The sequence below is a fragment of the Eulemur rufifrons genome, chromosome 30, assembly GCF_041146395.1.
Source record: "Eulemur rufifrons isolate Redbay chromosome 30, OSU_ERuf_1, whole genome shotgun sequence".
Lineage (NCBI taxonomy): Eukaryota > Metazoa > Chordata > Mammalia > Primates > Lemuridae > Eulemur > Eulemur rufifrons.
Window position 1 is genome coordinate 95,201,658 of NC_091012.1, and position 21,772 is coordinate 95,223,429.

At 45.0% G+C, this 21,772-nt stretch overlaps 1 protein-coding gene across 2 annotated transcripts in view; it reads right to left on the reverse strand.

Annotated features, from left to right (window-relative positions):
• The window catches only part of MSN (moesin), a 68,303-nt gene extending 47,077 nt beyond the window's left edge, over positions 1–21,226 (reverse strand). The window contains exons 1-2 of one of the 2 annotated variants that reach the window (XM_069463159.1): positions 21,212–21,226; positions 19,963–20,118 (exon numbers count right to left, since the gene is read on the reverse strand). In XM_069463159.1, coding sequence (XP_069319260.1) covers positions 19,963–19,974 — 12 coding nt within the window. In that variant the 5' untranslated portion in view covers positions 19,975–20,118; positions 21,212–21,226. Of the gene's footprint in view, positions 1–19,962; positions 20,164–21,211 lie in introns of those variants that run through there. The other variant, XM_069463157.1, reaches the window with a different exon arrangement.
• Between the last annotated feature and the right edge of the window lie 546 nt (positions 21,227–21,772).

A 21,772-nucleotide genomic window follows, 5' to 3' on the forward strand; every position in this document is an offset into this window, starting at 1 on the left:
TTCCTGAGGGCTTATCAACTGCTTGTGACCAGAAACTGCCTACCCAGAGACTATGCTAAACCATCTACCCCATGATGTCAGTCCATCGTCTGTTTCTGGTGGGTTCCCTAAGAACTACGTCTCCAGAGCACCTCTTCCCTTCTCACCCATGTCAGGCCTAGACTGATGCCTGCCACCCTTGCCTGCCCACCCCCCCCCCATCTAGTAGTTCTCCCTAACATTCCTAAGGCCCTTTTATAAAGGTCTCCCCTCCAAAATCCAGGCAAAGCTGGCCACTTTCAACTTTTCAGAGCTGGTAGATTTGCCCATTTAGCTCAGTTCCCACAGAACAAAACCATTTCTGAAATGTGTGCCACCATCCCTCTACCCACGTTGGGACAGACCAGCCTCCACTGTTAGGGGAGTGTAACATTTCTGAATAAATCACAGAACTTCAGAGTAGGAATAGCCCTCAGAGATTAGCCAAATAAACCCCTTGCAGAACAGATTATGGTCCAGAAAGGGACAAGGGCTTGGTCAAGATTGCCCTAGCAGCAGGGCCCAGACTAAATCACAGCTCTTTGAACTCCAAAAGAGTACCCTATCCACGATTCCTCAATACTCCCTCCTCTCAACAAGAATTTGGATCAATGTTCTTGCTCCTCCGAAGATACAAATAAGATCCTACATTAGCTAGGTCTAAGCAAACCCCAAACAATTCTCACTTGCTAACAAGTAACTCCTATGTGTTCAGGAGCATGGCAAATCCAAGTAAGGTATTGGCTCAACTAGGTGGAAAGCATAACTAGCCTTTAAGGCAACAGTCTGACACTAGCAAGAAGGGTAACACAGGAAGCCAACTGCAAAACAAGAGTCAGGCAAAGCCCTGAGCAGGCAGAATACAAACAACATAACAGGTAGCCATCCCCACGCAGTCCCCAACTGCTAGAATTCTCTCTAAACTTTATTCTTGACTCATGATCTTTTAGAAGAGAGACTGAAGAGATGTTAGGCAGCTACTAGAATAAGGGAAGGGCCAAACATTCAAAGCTGAAACTTCCTTTCTAGCCTCAGAACTCTGGTCTAACCATGACTGGAGCTTAAGTCCAGGCCTTTATGAAACACTTGTCTTCCCTTTTCACACCCCACCTTGTACATAGTCTAAAACCAGTCTTCTATCTCCCACTCAAGTCCTGTCACCATTACTAATTGCAGAGTCACTTAATATCTTTGAGCCTCAGTTTCCCCATATAAAAGTAGGCATAATAATTTCTAACTTGCCAACTGGAGAAAGTTGATGAATATCAAATGACATAATAACAGCAATAAAGAGGGGCTTTCCATCCAACTAGGAAGCGTATTACAAACGTAGACAATTATCACTACTTGGACACTAGAAGAAAATTACAGGGCAATGCCAGCCAACCTGTAAAGGGATTCCTTCAATTCATATCTGACTGAGCTGTTTCAAATATGGAACTATTTGGAAAGCAGGCAGCTGTCCCCTAAACTTAGAACTTCTTCCCAGCTTCCTAACTCTAGAATTTCCTTTTCTAGACTGCTAAAACAGTGAGAGTTTCCAGAGGAACTTTTCCAGAGAGGTCCCTGATGGCTCTATCAAGATTTTCCTTAGCCTTGGCTCTTCCTGCCAAAGGTTGAATCCCGGTAGAGTGTGAAGACGGAGAACTACTCAAACCCTCCCCAGAATTCAGAACACTTTCACATGTGGTCTTCTCTACCTCAAATCTTTGAAGGATTGCCTCCCTCCGCATCCCAGTATCATAAATTTGCTATCCCTACCTGAGTTCGTAGCCTGGAGGGATGGTCAGTGATAATGCAAATGACCTGAGAAGTAGATGCCTATCACTTTCCTAGCTCCAGGGGGCAAAGTTCACCATTTTACTTGTAGCTAAGGTTAGTTAACCACATTAACATAAGAGTAACACTCTGTGGATAACCCGGCAACAGCAATCTAACCACTTCACTTGGGAATTTTGGGAGCAATAACTAATTAGGTGTTATTTGGACTATTAGAAGAGTTTGCATTCCCTGAGCTCACCGTGGCTTAAAAAAGGCCATCCACAGGTAGAAGGGAGAAGAAAGTTTTGTCATGGATAGTTGAGAGCTGATTATATGGCAATGCCTCATTTATCCTAAATGATCTATAAATGAGCCATTCCACAGAAGTGAACTTTTCCTGATAACCAAGGCTTACCCTTTTAGGGATCATAACCATTCTTAATGGTGAGCTCAAAGTCTTTTATCTGCGGACATATTCTACTGCCTTTATCAACACAGGCTATTAAAGCATGATTTAAACTTCTCTGAGCACTTGAAACCTGTACACTTGATTTTATACAGAACATTTAAGGGCTTTCCAATGTTACCTTATCCAGGTTTCCCATCAACTCTGAGACTAGCATTACCAATGGGAGAAGGGGAGGCTCAGGGAGGTTAAGGGACTTCCCCAGAGTCACACAGTAAGTAAATATTGAAACACAGATCTTCCTACAAGCCTGGCCTAAACTAAATGCCTAGAGATACCTTAGATCCATGCCTTCTCAAGTAGCCAAAAAAATTCTTTAAAATATCATTCCCTTTCCCTTCTTAGAGACTGATCTGAGAACTTTGCTCTGCCTGCCCCACAAAGATTCAGAAATCTCCAATCACTCAAGAGTCCGCAGGCAGCTCCCTGTTTGTCTGAAGGGGAAGACAAAAATGTCTGAAGTAGCCTGTAGGCCTGGCCCAGTCAGGATCAACCTCTGGTGGCAGAGGCTCCAGGATTAAAGGTTGGGCAAGTAGGAGCTGTGCTCCACCCACTGTGAAAGTCTGGGAACAAAGAAGACAAGAGAAGGGTAGGGCCTGCCATGAGTAGGCAGATGAGAGCCAGCATTTCTGGTAATTCTGCTTCTGTTTCTCCTCCTGGCCTTGCTCCTACAACATGATCAATACCCTCAAGCTAGCAAGCTTCTAAGACCAGGACTAGCAGATACAAGCCTAGAATTTTTTTCCAAAATATATCATGTGTGTGTTTGTATTTCACAAATCACTATCTTCCTGAACTCTTCAACTGGGTAGCTCAGCTATAGCTGAGCACTCTGCAAAATTCCATTTTTCCATCACCTGGATGGGATTCCTGGTATGTATAATTGGGGGGATTCTAATCCAGCTTCACTGATGACTGACAGGCATTCCCATTGCTCTTCTTTGGGGAAGATTGGAAAGGCATGTGCTCCCCACCAACACACACATATACACACACAGAGCTTCTTTCCTTCACCTCACACAACTCCAGCAGAGGTCTTCTGAGGAGCAGGGTTCTCAGGTACTGTCCAGAATCAGACTACCCCAAACTGGCAAAACCACAGAACAGAGAGGGGACTGTGTTAAGCACAGGAAAGTGGTTTATCCTACCACCAATCACTCCACTAAGATCATTTAGATACAGGTGAAATCACAGTAATCTCCATAGGTGGGGCCTACTGAGCTTGGAAAGGGGAGCAGCTCTTATCATCCTTCATCCCGACAGAAGAGTCCACAAATTCCACCTTCTTCAGAAAGCCTCAGGTAGGCAAACCCTCACAATGTTCTCTTTATTTTCCACTTGATAAAGAGGATGGGCCCTTTATTCGTGTTGATTTTAAGTGTTCCACCCATTTGTTAATTTGCTTATCTATGAGCTCATACATAAAAATCTGATTTGACATAAAAAGATGGCCACCACATACTAAGTTAAAAAAGCCAGGCACAGACCAACATGGATTTGCATTATGTGTGTGTATGTTTAAAGGTTTACGTATATAAATGCATCCAGAGTCTATGTTCACATAACTAACTGGTTAATGGTGTTTCTCTCTGGAAAGTAGAGGCAGAAGATAGGGACTTTACAGTTTTCAGTGCTGTCTCATTTCTTACAGCAAATGTGTAGTGGTTTCATACTGAAAAATTTAATCCAAAATTGTAAAATAAATAAAGTCCATCTTTAAGTGTGCCATACCAAACGGCAGAGACTATCTGTTATTCCTTGTATGATGTCTAGCTCAACACTGAAAAAACAGATGGAAAAGTCCTTTGAAAACAAGGTGACCTTCATTTTAACCTTCTTTTTTTTTTTTTTTTTTTTTGAGACAGAGTCTCGCTCTTTTGCCTTGGCTAGAGTGCCATGGCATCAGCCTAGCTCACAGCAACCTCAAACTCCTGGGCTCAAGGGATCCTTCTGCCTCAGCCTCCCAAGTAGCTGGGATTACAGGCATGCACCACCATGCCCAGCTAATTTTTTCTATATATTTTTAGTTGTCCAGATAATTTCTTTCTATTTTCAGTAGAGACGGGGGTCTTGCTCTTGCTCAGGCTGGTCTCGAACTCCTGACCTCAAGCGATCCTTCCGCCTCAGCCTCCCAGAGTGCTGGGATTACAGGCGTGAGCCACCGCACCCAGCCTATTTTAGGGCAGCCAATCTTACCTAGTAAGCCTAAACCTATACTTCTTAAATGCTGGCCACACCCCTCTCTCAGGAGTGGATGGGAGGAAAAGTCTTCCTATTGCCCCTGAAATTAGCCTACCTTAACCAAAACATGCTCAAATCTGCAAAGATATGCAGATCTGGGCCCTATGGCAGCCTGGGTGGGCAACAGCAGTAACAGCAGGAGTGCATAGTCACTGGGTACCCACTCCAACATAATGATCTCCAGGACTTCCCTGTTATCCTCCCTGATCTGTGCCTGGCTCTGCCCATCCCTGAGCACAGGGGCCAACCCAATTCCCAAACTTTAGGGGCACACTCCTCTCAGGATTAGATTACATAATGCAGCCCTTCCTGCTGGCTATGCCATAATGAGCAGCACACACAAAAAAAATTTAAAACTGAGTAATGCCTCAAATATGTATTCTACAGCCAAACTCTGGGGTGCTTCACAAAGCAGATAGAAATGCTTGCATGGCTGCCTGTTACAATCCACTGAAAGCTTTGATTCAAATATTACCCATTGGCATGAACACTACTGTATTGTGTGAAGACATGGGAAAAAGGAGTGGAAATTGGCTGTGAACAGCTGGCCACTCACAGATAAACAGACTCTCCAAGGTACACAAGAGGGACAATGCCTTCCCATTCCCTGGTACTAGTCTGTTTCACTCTGCCAGGGCCCAGCTAGGTCCACATTAGGCAGTCCTAACAACTGGAATTGTTGTTTGGCTCTCTGGTAGGGGTAGCTAAAGAAGTCTGAAGATGATAATGCCAACTTGACAATAGTCGCTAATAACATATCTATTCAACAAATATTTGTTGAGCACCTACTCTATACCAGGTACTGTGTTAGGTATTGGGGATACAATGGGTAGTGGGAAACCATCTGTTCTCATGAAGCTTACACTCTAGTGGGCTAGACTGATATAATGGAAAGAATACACTCCTGAGAGTCTTGGCTTCAAGACCAGCTTCTGCTTCTGACTCACTATGTGACCTTAAGCAAGTCCCTCCCCCTTGTTGATTTACAGTTGACCAATAGATCTTCCACAGGCTCAGATTATTTGCTTGCTTACAAAACATACAATCATGAGGTTGACTGGGGGTTTGAAGATGACCAAGAGAGCAGCAAGAAGCCATGGGTAGTATATGGTGAAAACAGAAGTACACTAGGATCAAAAATCTCCACCCAAAGACCTTGAATTTGGCTTGGATGATTCCTCATGAGCTATTTGCCCGAGACAGGTGGGATGCGCAGGCCTATGAAGAATGTATAGTCAGTGACAGACATGAATATCTGTCCTTCTACCAGTGAATGACAGGGTTAGGGCCAGGAGACCTGAAACATGCCCAGTTTCGCAGAAAATTCTATAAATACTTCTACCTCCAGCTAAAGAGACATTAGGAAACATCCTACTCTAGTAGCACTTATTTGAGGCTAAAGAGCTAAGGAGAAGGTGGTACCTCCCTTCCCAGCCACTTGTAGCCATTCTTGAGTAGGGCAGTGCTGGGACCAGTCAGAGTCATACTGCTCAGGTGAGTGAAGAGACAGTTCTTCCCTGCATACCACTTACTAAAAAGAACCAGGCTATACCATCTGGCATTCTGGGCTCAGAGGCTTCATGGGAATCACATACAGGACAGAACTTTAAGAGGATAACTGGAAAAAAATTCTGAAGTGTCACGGGTCTATCCTCTCTCCTCTGTGCCTCACACCTCACAGAGCACTTTCGGATACATTAGTGCACTGAATGAATCCTTACCATAATCCTAAGAAGCAGGGTGCTATTAATCTTTCCATTCCAAATATGAGAAACTATGATCTGGAATGGTTTAAGAAGTTTGCACTAATGAGTCAAGGCCAGCTAGGCTTTCTCTACACTTACATTCAGGCCTCTCCTCCCTATAGGTGCTAATGTACTCTCCCCTTCTCCAAGGTATATTTTCTCTATTACTAGTACCTAATATGCCCTACTAGGTGCTCACCTGACACTGTTGGATCTCTTGAATACATTTCTACTGCTTCTCTGTCACTATGGCTCTCACTGACTAAATGTTCTTCAAAGGTTTTTCCATTCTTAACACCTCTGCTTGGAGAATGGCCCCTTATTGAGGCAGAGGGAGCTAGAAGGTTTCAAATCCACAAGTTTACTGAAAGAGAAAGGCTGGGAGCCCAGATGGCTGCAATATCACGTAGTAAGTATCATAACTGAAGTTCTTACAAAGTACAGTGGACACACAGAAGATGGTACAATTAATACTACCTGGAAATATTTAAAAAAAGGCTTTCAGTGGAGATGACATGGAGTTGGGGGAGGTAAAAAAGAGGCACCTGACATTTCAAGCTTAAAGAAAAAGGAGAGGATAAAATAGAAAGACAGAAGAGGTATGGCTTTACAACAATTCTTTTAAAAAGAGGGATAGCTTACTTGGGGAATCTTGATACCACAAAGCTACAGCATGGTATACATGTGGGAATAAGTGGGAGCTGAGTGTGGAGAGGAAGCTAGAATGAGGCCAGGTACCAAAGGATCCTCCCTACACGACAAGCTAAGGGGTTTAGATTTTCTCTTGTTCACATTCACTGCAGTATTATAAATACTGGAAAATGCTGAGAGTAATCTTACTGCCTCCCAAAAGGGGAATGGTTAAATAAATTATGGCATAGCCACTGGATAGAATTTTATAAATCCATTAAAGTGTTCATTTTTAAAATGAAATAGCATTTATCTAAGTTTTTAGTGATATGTTAAAAAGGGGGAAAAGTAGGATTTTTTAATGTACATTATGATTGCACCATAGAAAACTAAGGTACTTATATGAGACATGACAAGAAATACAAACTATTGCTATATTAAAATGATGGGGGTTGGGATGATTTCTCCCTCTATTTGCTAAACTTTGTCATATGCCATGCTGGGTTTTAAAAAAGAGGGAAAATATAAAAATAAAGAACCACTCTTCTTCAATTTGACTCCACATTCCATCTCCTCCCTCTACTTGCTTGCCTACCCTCCCTCATCAACAGGCATTTTCATGAACCACCTGCAGCTGGCATCCCTAACAACCCACATGAGTCTGCTAAGAAGAATGAGGAGCTGCGAGCAAGGCAGTTGCTTTCAGCAGCAAGCTCCTGTATACCCTAGAGGCCATTCTAGCTCAATGCTAGGAAAAAAATCTTCCTCCCAACAGCACTGCCCAGCTCTACCCGACTAAGCCTTATCTGATTAAACGACCCTAGGAACTTGTTTCTAAAGGAAGGATAACAGATGTCAAGACTTTTATCTTGCCCTCCCTCCAGGGGGCTCAGAGCAGGTGAGGTTCATGTTCACGGCCAACTCCTATGTGGCTGAGATCTGGCCTGGGATCCTTGATTCACAAGCAATAACTGGACAAAATGTCAGTGAAAAGGAGAGAAAGAAGAGGAGGAGGAAGGGTAAAAACAGATCCAGCCAAGGGTATACCATTCCCAGGAACTTGCTTATGCCCTATCAGCCTATCAGGCCCTCACTTTATTCAGAAATCCCTCTCCTTTGATCTACAGATCGAACACCAAAGGAAGGCACATTCACAAAATGCAAGATCAGTTGAAAGCCCAACACTTAGTTTGTGGCAATCTCCTTGGCTAGAAAATCCTCCCTTTTGCTCCACCTAAGCCCACATCACCTAGCTCTCCCCATCCAAGGGCAACATAGATGCCAGTGACTCAGAGGAAGAGGAAGGGGAGCTTAGCAATTTGAGATTCAGTCAAAAGCAATTTCATAGCTCTATGGAGAGGGATGTTGTGGGGAAAAGGGTAGAGGAAGTCAAATCTCATTTACATTCACTTTGGGTTTGTTTCTTGGTCTTCCCCTTCCCTGATGGAAAAATGACCAATGCAAGCGTCTTCTATTCTTCCTTGAGTCACCAATGACCAAAAATAGCCAGCAACTGTAGTCTTCAGGCGAGACTCCAAGGCCCCACCCAAGGCACTCAGTCAACAGCTGTCTCTCTAAGCCAGGATCTCCACAGCGAGCTCTGTGGTAGGTAGACCCAATACCCCCAGAGCAGAGCTCACTGAAATAGAGGGGGCTGTTTACATATTATTGCTGGGGTAGAAAACACCCTCCACCCTCAATGCCATTCTAAAGGGGAGAGGGCAACTTCTTCAAATAGTTACTGCTCTCTGCTCTGTTATAACTCTTTCCAAGAACCCCTTACTATCCTCTTAAAGACTGGACGCAAATAATCAGAATGTCATAAAAAGTCAATGTCTCTATTTCACAGATAAGAAGAAAACTAAGGCTCATAAAAGTGACCTGCCCAAGGTCACACAGGCAGAGACTAAAAACCAGATATCCTGATTCAGTCTACTATTTTTCTGATTGTACCATTTCTACTAAAAGGCATTTACAAAAAAAAAAAAAAAAAGAAAAAAGATATCCAGACAGGAGCCCCAAGATGTAAGTGACAAAAGCTCAGCTTTTCCAACCTAAGACTTGATGGTTCAGGACTGGGGAAGAGAAGCAGAGGGACCTTGGACCCAGCCCACTCAGGAAAGCCAAGTAAGAAGGCTAGACTAATACAACAGACACCCACACAAAGAACTGGGTTTATCAACTGGAAGGCTTTACCTACTCCAAAGGAATAGTTTCAAAAGCTGAGAGCCCTAGCCCCACCCCACCCCCACACTTTGAGCCTTTTCAGGCTAAGCAATACCACTCCTAGGCTGTCAGAGATCTAGGTAAGAAGCTGGAGAGAGGTGACCAGGCAGGGTCAAGAGAGCAAGGAGAGATAAGAAAGCAGGGTGGAGAAATCACAGTCATTCCAGAGCTCTCCCATCTTCCTCCCTCCTTCCCCACTGTTCTCTGCTTAAGGCTAAACAAGGAGAAAAGAAAAGTTTGCAGGTGGTATTGTATAAACTTGAAGAAGGCGTTCCCTATACCAAAGGAGAACAGGAGACTAGTTGGGGGGGAGTTTGAGGGGGGAGAAAATAGCCAAATAAGGCCGACTTGACTGGTAGGGAATCATCAGGAAAGGTTCCAGAAGCTGACGTTGCAGGGAGGAAGCCTTTAGTCATCGGTTTCCTTTGGCAACTGGCCTAAGGCCAGGAGGCAAACTCCCAACCGTAGGAAAATGCCCAGACTATGGCAGAGAGAAAGGCAACTAGGTTAGATTTTCTCCAGTCCCACCTCAGGCCCTGCTGGAGCAGCTCTCCAACTATGCAAATCAGAGAAGTGTAGTGTAACTCTGAAGCAAAATGGAAGATGTTCCCACCAAGCATATGCTAGATCTACCAGGCACCAAAAAGAATAAGGAACCTGAGGGAAGGAGGCTTTGTTCTATTCCCTTTATGCATTTCTGATATTGCTGATATTTTCGTGTTGGGGAAAGGGAAGATTCATAGGCAAAGAGGTTATGTGACTTTTGTTCTCAGTAAGGGAATTAGTCAGTCTCCCACAAGTTACCTACAAGGATGTTTGGAGAGGAGTTTAGCTCAGTAAAACCCTTGAAGATAGCAAAGATTTGTACAACTTAAGTAATGACACCCAAATTGGCTGTTACCTTGACCCCTACCCTTCAACTCCATACCACAAAATAGTAAACCTCAGTTAAAGATTACAACAGGTAAGAAAGAGCCTCTTGGTGTTCTTCATCAAACGTCCAGGCTGAGATTTCTGAAAAAAGGACTGGACCAGGGGTGGGGTGAGGGTGTAGGGCAGACTAGACCAAGACAGTAAGATCAGGAACCTCATCTAAACACACTTAAGAAAAATAAGACTCGATCCTTCCCAGGTATTTAAGGGAGGCTAGGACTAAAGAGAAGGAAGGAAATGTTAACCAAGCCTATCAGGTATGCCTTGTTCGCCCTCCTAGGCCTTGGCCCCTGTCACCTCCCAAACATATACCCAGGAAAAGATTTTTCAGACAATATTTTATTTCATATAACCAGATTCTCACATCTCATCTCTTCCTTAAATAGGCCCTGACCAATACCCTGGCCACACAAAGTATCTATCAAATTCCCGCAAAGTAGAAGATTGCCAGGGATGGGAAGAAACATCAATCTTCAAAGTCACTAATCACAGGAACTAACTGGCAAAATAATACTGTTAAGCAGGTGTAGAGCCCTTCACTATACCAGTGGCCTGGGAGCTATGTCAATACTCACATTATGCCTCAACAAGCCCATTGAAAAGAGCATCAGATCTAATGTCTCTGTCATCAGACACAGCCAAAGGCTGTGCTTTGAAAGTGGCCCAAAAAGTTCTTTCTCCAAATTCAAGGTCCAGATACTGCAGCTAGGCCCGACCAGAAAATGCCATACTCCTCCACCTATCACAACCACACACTGAGAACTCTTCCCTCCATCTCTGCCCTTTCCCAAATATCTAACTTCATAGCAAAGCCATTAGGAGAACTGAAAGCTGTTTCTAGGCTGCTGACTTAAAGAGTCATCACCAAACTCTATGCATGAAGGAAGGGCCCTCTAACATACCTCCTTGGGCAAAAAAAGACAACACATTATTTTAGATTAATTCACCCAATTCTGTAAAACCCAAGGTAGAGTCTCCCTCAAAGACCCTTGTAGAAGGTTTGCCAATTAAGAAAGGACTGTTGGCTTCAACTGATTCTAGAAAGAGCAACTTGGTCTATGCTTACATGTACATCTCTGTGGCTCCCCTTGAAACAATCAATCTGTTCCCCTCAAACCTTCCTTTATTTCAGACAAATTCATTTAAAGAGGGCATTGGCCTAGGGTCACCTGGTTTATGCTCATGTACCAAAACCACATCACCCTCCCACTCAAAATGGCCACTGCCCCCAAGAGTACACATACTTCAAGGCCCTGTTCATGTCCCAGCAAACCCCTTCGTCTCAAAATCTATAGAAAATATCATGCAAAGTCTATAGTTTTCTCAAACTGTTTTAAAGTGAGTTAGCCCTAAATCCCCAATTAAATAAGAGATCTTTGAAGGCAGCAATTATGTCCTCCATTCCTTTATTTATATGCCTAACAGTAAATAGTGTATAATAGCCACTCAATAAATGGTGAGAATGCAACTTCCTGCCTTTTTTCTTACCCATCACACCTAGCACAGGGTTGGACATATAGTAAGTAGTTCAATAAATAATTATAATAACTAACATTTGTTTCCTATTAGATGCTAGGCACAGTTCTAAGCACCGTACATGATGAATTGCCTCACATAATCCTTACAACCTTATAAGATAGGTACTATTATTATTTTCACTTTATAGCTGAGAAAAATGAGGTACAGAAATTAAGTCACTTGCCCAAGGCTATACAACTAGTTGGTTGCAAAGGTGGGATTTGAGTCCATGCAGTCTGGTTCCAGAGTCTGTGCTTTTCAACACTATTCTATGCTCCCTTTCTATGAAGGCTTGAAATGTCCTTTTTGTCCTCCCTACCTGCCTCCAATTTGGCCTACAAGCACCTAGAGGTAAGTGGTAAGGGTTGAGGCCAGGAGACTCTAGTGGGTATTCAAATGGTTGCTATAGCAACAAATATTGTCACCAAATTGGAACTGAAAGTACCATAATATTCTCCTAACTCAAGGGACAGGTCAAGCTGGAGCAATGAGTCAGAATTCAAAGAGGTCAGAGCTCAAATTTTAAAAGTGCAAAGAGAAAGCAGGGAATTTGGGTGAGGGGAAGGCAGGAAGAGAAGAAAGTCATCTGAGGCCCCAGAAGAACTAAGTCACCCACTCACTGAGACCTACTACAGCAGAAGCTATTTAGGGGAACTCCACTGTAGCCAACGTGTTAATGTAACAACCACAGAGCCAATTTTCTGGAAGTCTGTGCCCCCTGGGTGAAAAGAGTCATCTTCCAAGGCAAGCAAGTCCAGTGACAGACCACCAACTTTGGAATTTAGGAAATCCAAGTTCTCTTGCAATACTATTACCAACTTTATGTGACCCTGAACAAGCTGCTAAAATCTCTCTGGCTATGAATATGGAGAAGAAATAACTCTCATCCCTAAAGACTCTTAGGAGAGCGAGTGGCTAGTGGCTAGAGGCTGGTTTCCTCTCCCCACTTCCCTTCAGCCCACACATCTGTCTTCCACCAACCTTCACAGCCAAAGCAGAATGCTTACCTTCCTAGGAATTGCTATAAGGAGTTCCTAAAATTAGGTCAGGGCCTGAACCATCTCCACAGGGAGAAGCCCCTAAAGTAACTCTACACACTCAAAAGGAATTGTTCTTTCCATGACCATAACACCATGGTCAAGTCACCTGCAAGCACAGAGCACACTGCAGTGAGTATCATTTAGAAGGCAGGCATTCAAAGTTCCTACCCTATACTCGGGGCGAGCCAAGTTTAATTTCAGTCCTGGCTGTATAACCAGTTCACTGAAATCCTGTTCCTTTTCTGGCGCTCCCATCTAAAACATAAAGACTAAACTAGAAGGTTTAAGGCCAGCTCAGTTGTTCTGTGGTTCAAACACTCCTGTGGGAAATGTAGACCACCCAGAACAATCAGCTAAAGGGAAGCTTAAGGCTAGGAAAGCTCTGGGTTACCCTAATACAGATGCCTTTGAAATGCTGTACCCCACAATAGCCAGTCCTTAGCTCACTGGTGATAGATACTTTACGAGTTTTTTTTTTTTTTTATGCCCATGAGCTTCTCATTATCTACTAATATATCTAACTACCACATTTACCATGTTAGAAGAAAATTTGAAACGTAACCTAGTAGCTTCCTGGCCTTTCAGCAGAACTATAGGGGGCCTCTGCTACTGTCAGGCAGGCAGGCATTGGGAAATGTGAGACAAAAGGCAGGGAAACCTATGAAGCTTTTGGTGTTTGTCCAGGCCTCTTCAGTCAACCCACAGCCTTCATAAGATAATCTCACTTGGGTTCTTTCTTTCTTCAGTAAGGAAAGATACAGCCCTTTCCCTTCCATAGGCTCAAGAAGAAATGGCCAAGAGTACCCATGCCAGTATTCTTGTCAGATCTACTAATGAAACAAACCAACCCCCAAACTGGAAACACTCCATTCTGAACTCAACAGTCAGGAAGAAACAGCACTCCAGAAGAGTAGGGGGATAAGAAGATACATTTTAACAAGCGCTATTCAACTTTGTATTCCCAGCACTGCCTGGTACATAGAAGGTGCTCAAATGTTAAAGAAAGAATGTCTGAAGGAATGAACATACAAATAGGAGGCTCAAGGATATGCCATCAAGGCTCTCCAGAACATGAGTACTGGAAGTTCCCAGGTAAACTCATGACAAGCTTGAGAGACTGAGGGCCTGAAGAAAGGACTCACCTAAAGGCCCATTTCATTTGGATCACTTTACTGAGGACAGGAAAGAGGTTCTTACATGGAAAGAAGAAAAATTCTCAGTTCATGTTACTTTCCATTTCCCAACACCCACCTTCCAAATTTATGGAATTCTGAGCTAACCCTCCAAAGTGACAGCTCCTGTACCACAAATTAGAACCCACAAAAATCAACTCACAGTAGATAACATACTTAAACCTAAGGCATGAAACTATAAGAATTCTAGAAGAAAATGTTGGAAAAACTCTTATGTCCATTAGCCTAGGCAAAGAATTTATGAAGAAGACCCCAACGGCAATCACAGCAACAATAAAAATAAACGGGACCTGATCAAATTAAAAAGCTTCTGCATAGCCAAGAAACTGTCACAAGAGCAAACAAACAACCTACAGAATGGGAGAAAATATTTGCATGTTACACATCCGATAAAGGGCTGAATAACTAGAATCTACATAGAACTCATGAAAATCAATAAGAAAAATCAAACAACCCCATTAAAAAGTGGGCAAAAGACATGAACAGAAATTTTTCAAAACATAGACTAATGGCCAATGAACATACGAAAAAATGCTCAACATCTCTAATCATCAGGGAAATGCAAATCAAAACCACAATGAGATATCACTTGTCTCCAGTGAGAATGGCCTTTATCAAAAAGTCCCAAAACAATAAATGCTGGCTTGGATGAGGAGAGATAGAACACTCACACACTGCTGGTGGGACTGCAAATTAGTACAACCTCTGTGGAAAGTAATATGGAGATACCTCAAAGAGCTACAAGTAGAACTACCATTTGATCCAGTGATCCCATCACTGGGCATCTACCCAAAGGGAAAAAAAGACATTCTATAAAAAAGACATCTGCACTTGAATGTTTATAGCAGCACAATTCACAATTGCAAAGACGTGGAAACAACCCAAGTGCCCATCAATACACTTGTGGATTAATAAATTGTGGTATATGTATACCATGGAGTACTACTCAGCCACAAAAAATGATGGTGATCTAGCACCTCATGTATTATCTTCCATAGAGCTGGAGCCCATTCTACTAAGTGAAGTATCCCAAGAATGGAAAAACAAGCACCACATGTACTCACTATCAAACTGGTATTAACTGATCAACACTTATGTGCACATATAGTAATAACATTCATCGGGCGTTAGGCAGTTGGGGTGGAAGAGGTGATGGGTATATTCACACCTAAGGGGTGCAGTGAGCACTATCTGGGTGATGGACACTTGAAGCTCTGACTTGGGTGGGGCAAAGGCAACATATGTAACCTAAACATTTGTACCCCTATAATATGCTGCAACTAAAAAAAAAAAGAGAAAAATAAATAAGTTACTGACCATATTCATTTTCTATTGAATTTTATTTTTTGTCTTTCTGGATACATAAAATAACATTAAACAAGTTTTATAATACAATTCTAAAAAAAAAAAAAAGAACCTGGAATTGAAAAGTTTTTCAGCTCTATCAAGCATGAAATGGGAAGAGGGAAAAATAGCAAAGCTGGTCAATTATGAAAAGACCACCCCCTTCACTTGACCAATAGACTGCCTCAAAGGAGACCACCTTTGTACTCTGCTTTTTTGTTTGGGGCAAAGAATAATGGGATGGGTAGGAGCAAGAAAAGATTGTGAGTTAGGAAAGAGACACAAGATAAAACTCAATTCTATCTTTGAAAGATCAGAAACAGACTGTTCCCAACCTATAGCAATGCCAATTTTCAGCAGGTCTGGCTATGAAAGGCCCAACCCTGCTAGTGGTTGTAGCCAGATCTCCCCTTTGGGGACCCTGAATCTAGAATTTCCAGTGTAGGGGACTTCCATGAAGATACAAAGGGACCTAAGACAGGCTGTTGCCAAGCAACACTATTAGAACAGAGTTCAAAATAATTGTAGCTGTCATCTCATTTCATTCAGAGAGAATTAGATTTGGAGGCAGGGGGATAGACCAGATGACTTCTAAATGTCCCTTTCAGCTCCACCATTCAGTAAAGCAGTCAGATGAGACGAGGAGGCAAGAGAAAAGTAATAACACCACCCTTAAAACAAGTTACTGTTACAGGCAGCTAGAAAATAATGGAAAGTTGGTCTGATGTGGTGGCTCACCCCTGTAATCCTAGCACTCTGGGAGGCCGAGGCTGGAGGATCGCTTGAGGTTGGGAGTTCAAAACCAGCCTGAGCAAGAGCGAGACTCCAACTCTTTTATAAATAGAAAAAATTAGCCAAGTGTGGTGGTATGTGCCTGCAGTTCCAGCTACTCAGGAGACTGAGGCAGAGGCAGGCCAATGGCTTAGGGCCCAGGAGTTTGAGGTTGCTGTAAGCTAGGCTGACACTACTGCACTCTAGCCTGGGTGACAGGGTGAGATTCTGTCTCAAAAATAAAAACAAAAAGAATGGAAACTTAGCAGATTAATGGTCAATATTACCTCTATCAGTGACTCATAGAACAACCTTTCCATCTCCAAGCCTAACACAAAAGAGTGTAGATTAGTTGGTGCCCTAGAGCTGCAGTCCTCAACCCCCAGGCCATAGCCCGGTACAGGTTTGTGGCCTGTTAGGAAATTGATGTGCATCACCGCCTGAGCTCTACACCACCACCCACACATACACCCGCAGCACCCTACCCCCACCCACCCCTTCCGTAGAAAAACTGTCTTCAATGAAACCAGTCCCTGGCACCAGAAAGGTTTGAGGACCACTGTCTTAGAGGATCCCACAAAGGCCTCTCTGCCCCACCAGCAACCCCTCCCCGCCCAGAAGGCTGTCAAAGACAAGCCTAAAGTAAAACCCCAAGATGGTTCCTGCTCTGTCTCTATCATTCACACTTTCACAAAGGGCAGGGTGAACTAGAGAACCAAAAAAAGTGGAGAGATGCAGGATCTTCTCTCACATATCCTCCATTCCTGATCCTTTGCCCCACCCTGCAGGCAAGGCTGATTTAAGGGTTAAAAGACTGAGATTCTGTCTCCTATTTACCAAGTACCCCTTTAGTGCCACTTGAGTGGCTCAAACAATGCTAAGAATGGCAGGAGAACCAACAGTCCACACAGGCCCTGTTAAAGTTTAGCTGAATACAGAAGCCTTCAAATACTTTAAGGAACTGGGCTCACACTGATGGCCCAATCAAATGGCCACTTGATCACATTTCCCCTGACCTACTGATAGAAGGCTAAAACCCCAGCAAATCAAAGAGGTTTTACCAAGAGTAACCCTCTAACTAAGATCTAGATTCAAGTCCTAGCTTTGCCACTGGCATGCTATATCACTCTAGGTTAGTGTCTCCCTTTTGTGGGTCTTAGTTTCCTCATCTGTACAATGAGAAGAGTTGGACTTTACAGTTGTGGAGAGCCTTTTCAACTCTAACACTTAATAAATTCTAAGGAGGGAAACCAAAAACTCAAGGACATCTTGAAAATTCAAAAAAATCTTTTTTTAGAGAATCTAAGAGAGCCCCAAAGACTTTGTGATCTTAGAAAAGTTAAAGAAGGTAGGGAAAGGGAAAGACTCTCTCTGTCTATACACGCACACACACACACACACACACACACACTGTCATCATCACCAGAAAGTATAGATGGCAGTTAATAAGCTTCTCTATCCTGGCTAGTAAAGCAGACTCAGGAAACTGGCAACCAGAAGCAGAGTCCAAGAATGGCAAGAAGTGGGGGAGGGCAATGAGGCATGTTTTAACGGCTTTAAGGGAGGTTGGGCTGACTAGGAGAGACAACTGGCTAAAAAAGTGAAACCAATCCTGGATAGACTGCAGACATGGTTCATATGAATGAATGGGTTCTTCTACCGTTCTCTTGTCTGCCATACTCCAGAAATAACCTAAAGCACACCAGTGAAGAAAAGGAGAAAGGAAAAATTTCTCCTCTTCATTAAAGTTACTGGTTGGTATTCAGTGAACTAGGGTGTGTCCCTGGATACCTCGGCCTTGAGATGAGAAATGAGAAAAGTAACAGGAGGTACCTTGTGACACTCCCAAATCTTACCAGAAGACCACACAAAGTGGGCCATTCTGCCCAAATTACTCACTTCCTTTTATGTAAGGACCGTGAAGGCCTGAGAACAGGGAGCAACTTGCTTTGAGCAAGAGAGAGAACTCAAACTTCAATAACCCAATCATTGGGTCAGAGTAGGGGGGTCAATAGGATGGGCATCAGAGAGCCTGGACCCAATTCTGGCTCAGTTACCATGTGCCCTTAGGTAGGTCTTTTCCTGTAGGGTTAAATAGCCTCACTGAGTCTCCAAAGTCCCTTTCAGGTTAAGATTCTATCGTCTTAACAGGCATGATAGTTATTTTTCCTAAAAGTTGACCATTCCTTGAGTCAAACAGCATAGAAAATTCTCTAATGCTTCCAGTCTATCAAAACTCAGCTGGCTCCTTCCAATTTGATTCAAGTTTCAATCAATCTGCATAAAAATATCTTCAGTCTTCAGGTACCTTCAGTACCCCAGGAGTATGAGCCTGACCCCAAACAGCTCATACATACTCCAATCTCTCTCCATACCCAGGAAAAGGATCATCACTGTCTTCTTTTTCAATTTTGACTGAGATGAGATGGTTAATACAACTGTGAGGCAACATCCAGGACCCTCAAGTTATATTTAAAGGTGGGATATCTCAGAATTAAGGATGAGATATGCCCCTAAGGGAAGAGAGGCCATGGAGCAAAGCCTATTCCCAGAGATCCACCCAACTATTCAGGCAAAGCCACACCTTAAGAGGAGTCAGGAGTCAACCACAGAGAGACAGACCCAAAGAGGCTCCTGGAAGTATCTTCATAAATTGCTGTGTTGGCAGAGACAGTGGAGTTTTTCCCCTCTCTTTGCAAAACCATTCTCACTTTGTGTGTGTGTGTGGGGGGGGGTGGTTTGGGAAGAAAGTGCGGAAAATCCCCACGTCATAAAAACACCAGCAATTTAACAGAGAGAGATGGTGAAAGCACATACTTGTTGAAACCTTGGTGTTTCTGAAGGACAGGGCTCTGGAAAGGCAAGAATGACTTGGTGGTGAGGCAGGAATACAGCAACGTGGCAAGTAAAGCTCAGCAGGAACCCAAAGAACTGGGTCCCCCCCCCCACTCTCCTCCTCTCATCCCAGAGGCCTTCAGCTCTTTTCAAGGCTACTAGTCACTATCTCAGCTCTACAAGGCTCAGGCAGTCCTAGGGAGACGAGTCTGGGAGCACTGCATAGCCTACGTCATCCCAACAAGCTGCTTGGCCTAAAGGACTCAAGCCAGAGTGGTCACTAGGCCTTCTTGAGCAAAGGAAGGGCCCCAGCAGCCATTTGGCATGACTTGCACAAACGCAAGCAGAGCTCATTAGTCAGGCACACCCCTCCCCCACCCCTCCCTCATGGGCATCCGGCCCCCCTAGGCCCAACTCCCTGGAGGCTTCTGCTCTTCTCATAACAACCAGTGTGGTGGAGACCAGATCTCAGAATCAACCACCACTCTAGAAAGGTGTGGCCTGACAGGAGAGAACCCACATCTCACAGAACAGTCTGGAGGGGACAGAGCGGCATTAAGTAACGGGAAGGGCAGGGATCTGGCGGGTGGAGATGAGGAAGAAACCAGTCCTCTCTCCTAGGAGATGGGGTAGGCCTCCCCTGAGACTAGTGCCTAGTAAAGTGTTGGCGCTCTCCAGTAAAAGCAAGCAGCCTTGCTGATGAGTCCCTCCACAACTCTCTCCTCACCTCCTAACGGGAAACAGCTGGAGCCACCAGGGGAGGCTGTGGGAAAGGTGAGTGGGGGTGTGGGATCCACCCTGAGCAACTCCCACCCTCCTCCCGACTTTTCTGTTCCCATGGCCCCTCTTGGACAGTGGCACCCTTGCCCCAGAAAAGTGCCAATTCCTGGGCTGGGGAAAGTGTTCTCCTCTGGAACAGAATTCTCTTTCACCCACGGCCCGTCAAGGGAAAGGGAAGACCCCGAGCTCACAACGGAGCCTTCCCCACCGTCGCAACCCGACGCAGGGAACTGAAACCTGAAAAAGAGGCTGGTCCCGTCCTGTACACACAGTGGACACCCCTCACTCCCGAGGGCGCGCCACACCAGGACCCCACTCCCGTCCCTCCTCACCCCAGGCCTTGGCGGAGGGCGCGGCGACCCAGGCGGGCTGGTTGCCGGCCAAGCCTTCCGCCATCAGCAAAGGGCTAAGAGGGTCTGCTAGAGCCTCCGGGGTCAACAGTGCCCACCCACGGCACTTACCGTTTTGGGCATGGTGGCGGCAAAGGCAGCGGAGTTGGTGAAGTTTGGCTAGAACTGTCGGGCAGCTCTGAGACCGCGCTGTACACACGGGTCGGACTCGGGTGCCGGGGGCTCGGATTGGGTCCCTCTCTAGCGTCCGGGCGAGTGTTCGGCTTCCTGCTAACGGGCCACGACTTCACAAACCCCACCCAGGAAAGAGCCACCCCCGTCGCGCCGCCCGCTCCTTTATGTGGCCCGGCTTCCGCACCGCTCCCCGCCCTTGCGCCCGCCTCCCTGCCGGCCGCTGGCCTCGCCCCGCCCAACCCAGCCCAGCCCAGCCCAGCCCAGCCCAGCCCAGCCCGGCCACCCTGGCCATGTGGGGGGCCGGGCTGGGCCTGAGCGGCCCAAGGAAACCTTCCACCCCGGACTCAGACCCACCCCGCTCCTATCCCACCCACCTAACAGCCCCTAGTCCTCCACGTCCCAGTCATCCAGCCCCACCCCCACATAGGACCGGCCCCTGGGCTGCACCCTAGCAGATGCTTATGCAGCCCCTGACTCCAACTTTCCACCGATGGGGAGCTCACTACTTATCAAAGCTGCCCATTCCCTCTCAAGACAGCCCTGACTCTTAGAAAGCTCTTCCTGTGTGTATCTGAACTCCTTTTCTTTGTGGCTTCCACTCGTGGATCTAGGCCCTGCTCCTTAGGGCCACACAGATCCCCTGCTGTCCCTAATAGCTCTTCAGAGGTCTGAAGATCCCATGTCCCCAGGAAACTTATCTTCTCTTGGCTAAACTGCCTCAGCTTCTCCAACACTTCATCCATTCTCTTCTGCAGTACCCTTTTCCCACCATATTTCCTCCCCATCCTTGCTCAGCTCTCATTTTCATCAGAATTGAGATCCTTTTCCGTATATCTGTCCTCCATTCACTTTCCTTCCTCCAAACCCCAGTCTTCACCTTCCTCAAATCAGCGCACTGGTTTTGGCCTGTCTCCCAACACATTCACTTTCTGACGGCGCTATAATTCCCTCAGATTAGATGCCCCCTCAGTCCACTTCCTTGGGATTTATCTGCCAGCTCCCTTTCTACTTCTTGTCAAGGTCACAGAATCCCAGGATGGCAATGTTCTAGACTGTTGCAGTCATCTGGTTAAGTCTGAGTTTTAGTTTGAAAGTGGCTAACCATGGTCATTTTTTCTCCTCTCCACTAACAGCCATGTGGAACCATGGTCTGAGTATCCTTTGGGAAAAAAAAGGCACCACATACCTTAGGGATGATGAGCCAGCTTGGAACAGTGGAAAGGATATTTGAAAGAGGTGGTCAGGACACCTGGCTTTTACTCATAGCTCTGCCATTAACTCACCCTATGACCACTGTGTGGCCTTGGGTAAGTCCCTTCCCCTCTCTGGGATTGAGTTTCCTCTTCTGTAGCAAGAATGGACTCCTAGGCTTCCAAGGTCCTTTGCCCGTCTGAAATTATAAAAAGATGAGCAAGGAAGTAAACTTCCTAGGACAATAGATGAGCCTAAGAAGGTTGCATAAGGGCTAGTCTTGTATTTGCACTCAGGAACCATTAGTCCTATTCCCTTCTCCTCTGTTTTCCCAATTCAACTCTGTCCATGATTGAATATGCCTCAGTTTCTCTCACTGCTGCCAAGACTCATTGATGGATGGTAGGGCAAACAAAGTTCCCTGCCAAGACCATTTCCTTTAGCTGAGCATTTGTCCAGAGAGAGAGCAGCACTCCCTGAAAAGCCCAGTCTCTGTGAGCAGTTGTCCCCAAGGAAGAGCAGCACTCACCAGAAAGATTCAGCAGCAGGGGTAGCA